Here is an 11512-nt window from a genome sequence, read left to right as displayed (position 1 = left end):
AAAAATGAGTAGCTGATGCCAGGGGCTTAAGTGGAGAGCAAATGTTTTGAGAATGATGAGGGCAATGAATGTACACATGTGCTTTACACAATTGATGTATGTACGGATTGTGATAGAGTGTATGTGCCCCTAATAAAATTATTAAAAGAAAAAGGATAAGCGCATTAAGTGATTTGACTGTTCTACTTTCTGGATCCTGAGATAATTAATGTGAGTAAACTTTTAGGGCTATATATCTCATTTTTCTTATTTTTCTCTTCCTATCTAAGTTGAGATTTATATATCCCTTGTATATATTAGCATTTATTTCACAACTAAAAATAGCACTATTATTGTTTTCCCTTGTCACACTGTATAATGTTAAAGCCTTCTTTCAGTAAGTGGTGAAAACTTACTTCATTGAGTCTTAACCATAAACTGCCTAGTAAATCTCCATGCCCTCCTTCATTATCCTCTTATGTGGTAGTAATAATGTGAGGCTTACAGCCATTTTAAGTAGATCTCAGAAGGTCATTGGTTTTGACGCTAGGTGTTTCCTCAATAATTTCAGAGAGAGAGAGTGTGTGTGTGTGTGTGTGTGTGTGTGTGTATGTATAAATATAATGTGCCTGGCTTTTTGATCAGGTGCCAGCTTTGGTGTTAAAGGGCCGTTTTTGTAGCTGAAGCCTCTGATGAGGTGGGATTTGCTTAGGATGGCACAAGGTACAGACCACGAACTCTTTAGAATGTCAGGAATATGGTGTGCTACTGTTGTGAACCTGAAAAAATTATACCTGCAGGTAGGTGATAAATTCATTTCTGTTTCCCTTGTACAGTAGTAATGTTTTGGTATTGATTTACAAATTGCAAATAGAAATAGTTACTGAAATAATTACCTCTAAATTCTTTAAGTGAAAATGAGGTTAATTGCTATTTCCTTTCCTCAGGATTGCAGCTACCCGTTCATGTAGTAGTGTTTATTAACTACTCAATTTTGTATTATTAAATTCTGGGTAGTAATAATAAGAGTGTACACCATTTATTTCATTTTGCTTTTGACGAATGTTCTGTTGAGGAATTTGCTGTCCATCTCTAGAAAAAGAATAGATCACTCAGCTCCAAACACTGGTTCAACCGATGACCATGACCAACTAGTAATTTTTGTTCTTCCACTTATGTTCCAAATGTTTCCACATTTCTGCTCCTGCAGAGACATTGTATTTTTAAGGAGATTATAAATTTAGTTCTCAACATTAAAAACAAAATGGTCGGTGATTAGCAGGCTTTTCTGTGTGTTCTTATTTACTGTGTTATCTAAACATCAATTAATAAGAAGTACTTACTGAGCACCTATTGTATGCTCAAAATGCTCAAAGTACAGTAATATGTAAGTAAGAACATGCTTTCTGCCCATTTGTTTCCAGGTTAGATTTTTTTTTTTTAATGTATGCTCCTATTTGGGTGAAAGTTTAGAATTTGAGAAAGCTAGTGCTTCTGAGGTAATTTTTTGTGGCTCACGATGTCTGAAATAAAATGAAAATAGAAAAAATTGTTATGAAGGAAATAGGGCTTAGGGGAGATCGAGGCAATCCTGTACACTCAATTCCCTTGTTAACCCTTTAACTACTGAAGACGAGTATACACGTGGCCCAGTGCCTTTCCTGGGGGCCTGTGGATGTGTATAAACGCGCTGACTCAGTTCTGGCCCATTTGGAAGCGTTATTGTTTGTCACTCTCAGTGTCACGTAATGCAAACAGATCCCAATAGCGAAAAGGTTAAAAAGAGCAGTCTGGGTTGTGCTGCTGTTATGAATCATACCTAGTGGCAGCGCTAGTTAACATTTTTAGAGGGAAGCCATTCTGATTGTGCATCACTTTTGTCAGCTGTCCAACATTTTGTGTTTTTTATTAGTTACTTTGTAATAATTTCTGGTCACAACATAAGAGGTAAGTAAAAACTAGTAGGAGGAAAGCGCTGGCAAGTTTTGAGTAGAAAATACTAATTTTAGTTTTATAAATACATAAAATAAATGTTTAAATAAAAGCAATTATATAGTGTTTTAATTATCCTATCCATATTCCCGAATCCTAACTTCAAAATATAAATTTAACAAAATTTGTAACTGTGATGTGGCTTGTGTGAATCTTGCCTGTTGTACCAAATGGCCCGAATTTTAATTGAGTTTGAAACCCCTGCTCTAGAGGAATACAAGAGGTTCTTTCTCTCCACTTTTCCTTCTATCCTTTAAAAAAAATTATAACTGGAGCAGACAGATCTCTTTCATAGGACTAAGATGTAGGAATACAATCTGTAGTACCTTAGACTTATGTGGTTTTCTCCTGCTTAAAAAATTTTGAAATACTCTTCTTTTAAATAAATCCAAATTAACTGAGACTTTTAAGTACATAACTTCAGTTTTGAAAGCAACATCTTAAGTAGAAGTTTTGCATTGTTTTAAAAATTAATTTCGGTGGGGTTCTTGATGAAAAATTTGGTCTATATGGACCAAATAGACCGTTAAAAAATAAATAAATAAAATAGAATAAAAATTAATTTCAATTCCAAAGTAATAGGACCTTTCATAAATGTGGATTCAGTGGGAGGTAGTGTAAGAGTCATTTGGTTCAAAAAGAAAATACATATGTCATAGTGTGCACTCGTATATGAAAGTTTCAGCTTCAGTATCATAGTCTTTGATAATTTTGTTGCCAATTTTAGGAAGTTAATTTAACCTGCTTTTTAGAACTGTGATCTAACATTTTGGGGCATCATGCTGTGGCACAGAGATAAGAGTGAGTCAGTGTTGAAAGTACGCTTCCCAGACAACACAGGTGATATTCAATGAAATACAAGCCATGCTGTCATTATACTTACACAAGCATGAAAACATACAATTATGTGTTTTCTTTTTGGTTACCTACATCTTCAATATTTTCCATGCAGTAGAGTACTGATGTAATAAATTATACCTTTAAATTTATTTTTAATACTAATTTCCAAAAGACTGGAAAAAATAAAAATTTTGTTATTGATTGTTTTAGGGTATTAATATTAGTTGTGATACAGATCTCTTTTATATGTCTTCTAGATATTATTAATAAAGTTACTTGTAAATTAAAGTTAATATATAAAAGAATTACAAGTACAAGAAAGCAAATGAAAAGCTTTAGGAATGATTTCATAATTTTTACTACTCATGATTTGTTTCCTTGCTATTTAGAATTAAAGTAGCATTTTAAATACATAATTACTTTTTTCTCTTATTTGGATTATTGAATAGAGGAATCATATGAAGGGCATGTTTAAAAAGTCTTACATAAAAGGTTACTTTTAGATATGTCAGTTATATATGAGTTTATCAAGACCTTTAATACAAGTACTGCTTGTGTATTACATTAGAAATGAAAATAGTATAAGCTTAAAAATCTTACTTGTTAATAGTTTTTCTTTTAATTGTTAAGATTTTATTGTCTTGATTTTTAATCAGTGGTGTACTTTTGTTAATGGTTTACTGAAAAATGTTTGCTTTTTCCAATAATAGCACACAGACTTTCAGAATTAAGTCTCAGTTGTTTTCAAAGTGATTTGGTTTAAATGGATAAAACAGATGTAGAATTCAGCATAATACTAAGCTTTTGATACCTTAGAAAGTTTATTTTCTAATGCTAATTTATATTCTATTCTATACAAATCGATATATTTTATAGGCATTATAAAAATAAAAATCACAATCCATACATCCATCCATTGTGTGAAGCCCATTTGTACATTTGTTGCCATCATCATTCTCAAAACATTTTCTTTCCACTTGAGCCCTTGGTATCAGCTCCTCGTTTTTCCCCTCCCATCCCCATCCTCCCTCCCTCATGAACCCTTGATAATTTGCAGTTTTATTTTTCATGTCTTACACTGACTGATGCCTCCCTTCACCCACTTTTCTGTTGTCCATCCCCCTGGGAGGAGATTATAGGTAGATTACTTGGTTATTTATAATAATCCCTAGTCGTAATTAGTTCCTTTTCGATACTAAAAATTTGGGTCATTTTGTTATTGTTCATAGCACAGCTCTTTGTAGATGTTTTGGCTCATTGAGACTGTTTTGTTGCTGTTGTTAAATCAACAGGTGGGTTTCAATTTAGATTAAACTGCCTTATCCTTTACCATCCTCACTATCATTGCTGTGTTTTGAGCCCAAGGTCACAGCCATTGTACTAATCCACTGTGTGTCACTGGGATTCATGAGGTTTTCAATGGGCAGGTGTTTGTTAGTTTGTTTTAAAAAATAGTTCACCATGTACTCTTTCCAGTCTATCTTAGTCTGGAAGCTCTGTTAAAACCTGCTACCATGGATAACCCTGTTGGTATTTAAAACACTAGTAAATTAACCTCCAGCATCACACCAACAGACAAGCCACCACAGTCTGGCAAACTGACAGAGAAGTGATGGAAAGATTGTTCTAGGAATGGCTAAGCCACAAACTTCAGGCAGGTGGTATTCTCAGTAAAATCAAGTCAAGTTGGAATCATTGTACTTAACCTGGGTTTTTGTTTGTTTGTTTGTCTTCAGCTATGTCAGATGTTTTTCTCATGAACCTTCTATAGAATAAGTCCCATGCCTCTTAAGAATCCATACTTCAAAAAAAAAAAGAATCCATACTTCCATCTTTAGGTATATGATAATACATGTAAAATTTTACGTTCCCAATATAAGCATTAAATTTGTTTTTAATTTTTTGCTTTCAGTAGGATTCACTTCATGTTTTAGATATAGTGATTTAAGGCAGGGAATTTTTTCCTTTAAATGTTGAGAGCCCTAAGGGACAAGCAAAAGGAAGATAATTTTTCTTCAAATTTTATGGAAGTTGGTATGATAATGTTTTCTTTTCTGCCACTTTTCATGACTGTAGTACTTGCTGTATAAATGGAGTATAAATGAACACATTGATATGATGTGTCAAAATTATTTTGCTGGGAGTGTCCCCCCACCCAAATAAAAAAAACCCTGCAATGGCACAGATTACATTTGAATATATGCTGTTTCACATTTGATCACAGAGCAGCCATTGTGTAGAGCTTCTCTTTGGTGTATATCTGCTGATCCATACCTTCTCCTTCACAATGCCTTTACCAAAGTTATCCATTCTCCATTGTTAACCATTCTTGATTCTATAGCCCTGGAGTCTTTCTGTTCTCAGCGCGGAGTCAAGAATCTTTTATTTCCCAGTATATATTCCTGGGCTTTTAGCACTGGTGGCATACTGAGGTATATGTAGGGTTGCTAACCAGAAGATCATCAGTTTAAATCCATCAATTGCTCAGTTGGAAAAACATGAGACTGTTGATTCCTGTCTCCGAAACCCAAGGTAGCAGTTGTACTGAGAACAGATCACCAAATCTTTTTCCCCTGGAGCCACTGGGCAGGTTCAAACCACTAACCTTTCTGTTAAGAGTCAAATGCTTAACTGTTGTACCACTGGAGCCCCTTTCTGTCATACAACTACTCTCCAGAGAAATTAGTAACTAAATACGGAATTCCCTATTGCCTATCATTTTGAGTCCTACTACACCTTCTATATCATTTATTGGCTTTCTTACTTAAAACATCCTTTCCATGTTTTTTTCCCATGTACTCAATGTATGTTGAATGTATAAGTCAGTCATCATTATATTGACAGGGTGAATCAAACATAGATCCTACATTACAGTGTGTTTGCCCAGGAGAGAAGATGTATGCAGAAGCTTTAAATAAAGAATAAAGATGGTACATAGCCAAAACAGTACAGATAACATGGTGTAGGAAGATAAAATGTGTTATATCTCTCAGGGTTTTGTCTTAAGTCATGATTATTTTTAGCAATTGAATTTTGAAATGGAAATATATCCTTGGAAGTTATATTATAAAGATGAACTCGTTTCCCAGAGAGAAACTGAGGTTTTATAATCTTGTTTGATTTGATTCTCAGTGGAAGAATCAGACATCATTGATCTAGAGAAACGCTACTGGTTACTGAAGGCTCAATCTCGGACTGGGAGATTTGACCTAGATACATTTGGTCCATTGGTTTCACCACCTATTCGTCTATCTCTGAGTGAAGGTAGGAATTTTTCCACTTTTTATAAATGTTCACTGGTAAACACATCTGAACTCACCTTTTATATATAATCAACACACTAACAATTTAAAGGTGCAATACTAGTGTAGGTTTGCAAGTTTATACTAGCAAACTACAGTATGGTGGGGGGTGGGTGGGGGCGAGTAATATGGAAATTAAGATTGTATTATATTCCAGGTCATTATATTATACCTAGGTAACCTTGCCTAAAAGATCCCTGGTGGCTCAGTGGTTACACATTTGGTTCTAATTGAAGTTTCCAAATTCATACCCACCAACTACTACTTGTGAGAAAAGAACTGTCACTCTGTTCCTGTAAAGAATACAGCATAGGAAAACCTATGGGACAATCTTACTCTTCTATAGGGTCACTATGAATTTGAATTGACTCAACAGCACATAACAACCACCACCACCTTATGGTAATCAGTTTAGTTTTCTGTACCTGAATATTTTTGTCAAAATGAGTGTGCTGTAAAACTATGCTCCAATAAGGTGCTTCAGTAGCTGATGCAGGGATTGGGGTGGAGGTTGAAGCTCTGAACAGACAGAGCTTTAGATTTCCACGATAACCCTACTTTTCCTGAGCCTTGGTGGCAGTGTTAATAGTACATCTTTCTTTTTAAATACTACTAGCTAAGAACATTATTGAGGAACCTTGGTGGCATAGTGAGTAGCATTGGGATGCTAACCACTATGCTAACCAGCATTTCAGTTATGATGCAAAAAAAAAGAAAGAAAGAAACCCATACTCCCTGAGGACAAGGGGAAGGAGTGTGGGAAGAAGCTATGCTTACATAAGCATGTTAGTGTTAATATTAGGAGGTTTGTTGGCTGTGGCTTATGCTGCCTCTCTTTCATCTGACAGGTTTGTTTAATGCTTTTGATGAAAATCGTGACAATCACATAGATTTTAAGGAGATATCCTGTGGGTTATCTGCCTGTTGCAGAGGACCCCTAGCCGAAAGACAAAAATGTAAGTTTGTTAAACCCTGTTGCACAAATTGCAAACCATGCAGAGAAAAAGAAAACCATACAGCATTCATACATATATAAAGTGATCTGTAGATTACATCTTGAATTTTCCTAACTTTGCCAGGTTGACACAAATTATCTTATTTTGAGATTGTACTAAGGTCAGTCTAAGGAATCAACCATCTATTCCTTTTTACCAAGCAGTAATTTGGGATCTTTGCTATACATAATGTTGATTTTCCTTAGAAATTTTTTTGGTACTCTAGTTAGAGAATTTTGTGTCTTGCATAATTTGAAATATAACTCATTTTTTGCCACTTGCATACTTTAATATTTTATTGGAAAAATGAAATTTATGATCAAAAGACAATTTTAAATGCTAACATAGTATTTTTAACCTAGCTAAAATTTTATTGTGACATAATTCAATAAGCATAAGTATATTACATACTAAGTCTAAACTATATTTGATAAAATGGAACCATTTCCATTTAATTAGGACCTAACTCAAAGATATTTATTAGTGTTATTATCTTCATGTCTTTCAGCTGTATCTTAACAAATGTTGCCTATTTCAGAAGTGGTATTTGATATTTTTACCTCATTTAATAATATCGTATAATTTATTCAATTGATTAAGTATAATTATTCTATTACGGGAGTGTATGAAATAGGCAATTAAAAAATCTATTATTCTTACTTTGCTTTTTGATAAATTAATAAATTTTATTTAAAATATTAACCTGGATATAAAACTTTATCTCACATTTAATCTTGAACCATATTTAAACCAAAGCAATTTTTTTTAATATTAAAGTTCTAATGTTAAGTAGAAGGCTGACATCTCCGTTCCTCAATTGAAGCTAATTAGTCACCTTTACAAACTTTAATTTTTTTCCTAACTGATGAACTAATGGAAATTAGCAAACTAGAATGATGCACTTAGAGATAACTAGAAAAATGGTGAGTTTCTTACTTAGCATGCTGTATATGAACTTCAGTGAAGAATTGATCTATACAGACAGTTAAATATACATTAGTTACATTGCAGAGACGAAACAAAAGCAGGCCATATTTAGATCAGCTTGTTCTTTTTTCTTTCTTTCTTTTTTTTTTTTTTTTGTACTATGGATGGAATATTTCTAGCCAGTAATTTAACTCTAGATTTAGCTGAAGGATAAGGTACCCAGCTCGGATCCTGGTTTAGACAGATCAAGCTATGAAATATGTACAAAAAGTCTTGTAAACTCAAGAAGTTTAATGGCACATGATAGCCTGCTCAAGATGAGACTTTAATCCAGAATGCACATACTTGAGAAAGTATGTAGTATAGTAGGGCAGCTTCTAGCAAATGTTTTGTCTTTCAGAACATAAAATAATTTCTTTCTGTAAGAGTTTGTGTTTTGTTTTCATTAGTTTGCTTCAAGGTGTTTGATGTTGACCGTGATGGAGTTCTCTCCAGGGTTGAGCTGAGAGACATGGTGGTTGCACTTTTAGAGGTTTGGAAGGACAACCGCACTGATGAAATCCCTGTAAGTTCTGAATATATCCATCTCGTTGCATGTAAATTCCCAATAGGAAAATAGGTTGAAAAAAAATTTTAAGAAAGACATGTTATTACTTTCAGTTACTGTATTGTGCTATTTAATATCTTCATAACTCCCCTACGTAAGTTACAATAAATAAGTAAAATTTTTGTGACTGATAATGCAGAGTTAGGAAGAGGTCATTTTGGCTTAGAAAACTTAATAAACTGAATTAACTGTGTAAAGTAATAATAAAACAGGAAAATTATCTTACTTTTTAAAGCAAATATAAGAATCCATGCTAAAATTGGGAGAGGAAACTATAGACTAAAATTCAATACATTTTAGCCACTGAATATTAAAAATGTTATTCTCTCTTTTCTAATAACACTTCTTGGCTGCTCTTTTTTTCTAAAAGGAATTACACACGGATCTGTGTGACATTGTAGAAGGCATATTGAATACGCATGACACCACAAAGGTGAGTTTAGCTAAGACTAGTGTATCCTCTCTAAGAATACCAGGCACTCCGAGTTGGAATGTATACTTTGTATATAATGTGACTGTCTTCCATATCATAATTAGCAAATACTTGTCTGGGTCTGTGATTAAATGCCTTGAACGTGTTGCTAAAATCACCAATTGCATCTATAAACAATTCTGTTAAATGTATGACATATAAAAGCCCTGTAAGTCATCACGATTCACATTTTAAGAAGTGGGCATACTATTAAAGGAAAGGAGTAAACAGAGTCATTGTGCCAAAAAGAATTAGAAATGCTTCGAACACTTTAAAAGGTATAACATTATTAAGAACCACTGGTACGGGGGTGGGGTGGGGGTGGGGGCTGCTAAAAGGGATCCGATATCAAGGAGTCCAGGAATGCAAAAGAATATTTGGGTACTGATCATAGTAGCAATTTTACAATACTGCTTGATGTGATTGAACTATTGAATGATATGATATATGTATTAACTCCAAATAAAAAAGAAAGAAAGAAAATAACCAATGGTATGGAATAAGTCCAGGAGGCTTATTCAAATTCAAGGTTTCAGAAATTGTGAAATTACTACTTAATATGTTTCTACAAACAAATACAATGCTAGAAGCACTTAGTTTTCTATGCCAAGAAATTTAGAAGATAACTCTCTGTTCACCTGACTGGATGTAATCCATATTTGTGCCCATTTCAAAGAAAGATGATGCAACAAAATGTGGAATTTTAAAAACAATATTAATATCAGACCTAAGTAAAATTTTACTAAAGATCATTTTTTAACAGTTGCAGAAGTATAGCAACAGAGAACTACCAGAAACATAAGCTTGATTAGAAAAGGACATGGATTGAACAAAATCTTTTTTTTTTTAATTATACGATATCATTTCTGCTGTCAGGTCTTGACTGGAATTAGAGAATACCAGAAAGATGTTTGCCCATGTTTTGTTGGCTATACAATATTGATTAAGGGTGGATTATAACAAATTATGGATAACATTGTGAAAAATGAGAATTCCAGAACATTTAATTATGCTCATGCAGAGTCTGTCTATAAACAAGAGGCAATCATATAAATAGAACAAAGGGGATGTTGTGTATTTTAAAATCAACAGCAGTGTATGCCAGTGTTGTATCCTTTCGCTAGATTTTTTTTCACTGTATGCTAAATAATCTGAGAACGGAATTATATGAAGAGGAACACAGCATCCATCACATTTGGAGGATGACTCATTAACAACCTGTGATACAAAAACAATACAACTTTTCTTACTAAAAGCAAAGAGGACTTAAAGCAATGACTGAAGAAAGTCAAGGATTACAGCCTTCAGTATTAATTACACTTCAATAGAAAGAAAATAGTTCACACAATTAGACCAAGAAGGAGCACCATAATAAAGGGAGATAAGATTCCAATTGTCCAGCGTTTTATTTTACTTGAATCCACAATCCATGCTACTTAATAAAAATAATAATAGAACGAAAAAAAACCTCAACTGCTATCTAGCGAATGCTGACTCAGGAACCCCTGTGGATTTCCAAGACACTAATTTTTTTTTTTTACTGTAATTATTTGCAGGAGTAGAAAACAGGGTTTCTTCCAAGGAGCTGCTAGTGGTTTCAAACTGCTGACCATGTAGATCACAGCTCAACATGTAACCACTACACCACTAGGGCTCTTCAGTAATAGAACATCTGTAATTTATTATCTTTGTTTACTATGATAATGAATTGTTATTAAGCTTAGCATTATATTGCACAAAAGCCACACAAACCTAGCATATTATTTCATTTATTTAGACTTCCAAGAACAAGTAAAACTAGCAAAAGATAATAGAATAGTGGATTCAGGAGTTGAGGAATTAACTGGGAAGGAGCATAAATATATGTAGCATTCTCTCCAACAGTACTAGCCCTTGTTTGTTTGGGCTAAAATTTCATAATGAGATAAACATTATCGGAGCTTATCTGTAATTTAAGCTATATGGTCCATATTCCTTTTTGCCACATTGCCCAAGGTATAAATATGATGTGGCAGAGCTGTATATCCTGTTTTGTTTAGTTTTGTTTTAAGAATTAAATTAAAATATTAGACTCAAATGTTATTCTTCATATGAGAGTATAAAGGGGATGATGTTAGGTACTGTGAAGACTATTTCAACTCCGTGACCCTGTACCCATCAAAACCAAATACTACCCTAGTCCTTCACCATCCTCACACTTGTTACCATGTTTGAGCCTACTGTTTCTTCCACTGTTTAATCCATCTTGCTGATGGTCGGTCTCTTTCTCTGACCCTCTCTTACCAAGCATGATGTCCTTCTATAGGTTCTCGTCCCTCCTGATAACATATCCAAAGCACACGAGGCAGGTCTCCCCATCTTCCCTTCCAAGAAGCATTCTGACTACTTCTTTTTTTTT

The 11512-nt window shown here is 33.9% G+C and overlaps 1 protein-coding gene across 2 annotated transcripts in view; it reads left to right on the top strand.

Moving 5' to 3' along the window:
- The window catches only part of USP32 (ubiquitin specific peptidase 32), a 207356-nt gene that overhangs the window by 107923 nt on the left and 87921 nt on the right, over nt 1–11512 (top strand). For both annotated transcript variants that reach the window (XM_004706988.3, XM_045299563.1), the window contains exons 6-9: nt 5944–6075; nt 6962–7069; nt 8485–8600; nt 9013–9075. In XM_004706988.3, the coding sequence (XP_004707045.1) occupies nt 5944–6075; nt 6962–7069; nt 8485–8600; nt 9013–9075 (419 nt within the window). The remainder of the gene's footprint in view (nt 1–5943; nt 6076–6961; nt 7070–8484; nt 8601–9012; nt 9076–11512) is intronic.

This window comes from Echinops telfairi, unplaced genomic scaffold, assembly GCF_000313985.2.
Source record: "Echinops telfairi isolate 266 unplaced genomic scaffold, ASM31398v2 ScPeMD7_7458;HRSCAF=8496, whole genome shotgun sequence".
Classification (NCBI taxonomy): domain Eukaryota; kingdom Metazoa; phylum Chordata; class Mammalia; order Afrosoricida; family Tenrecidae; genus Echinops; species Echinops telfairi.
The sequence above is the reverse complement of the archived record's forward strand: the minus strand, read 5'-3'. Positions and strand labels throughout refer to the sequence as shown.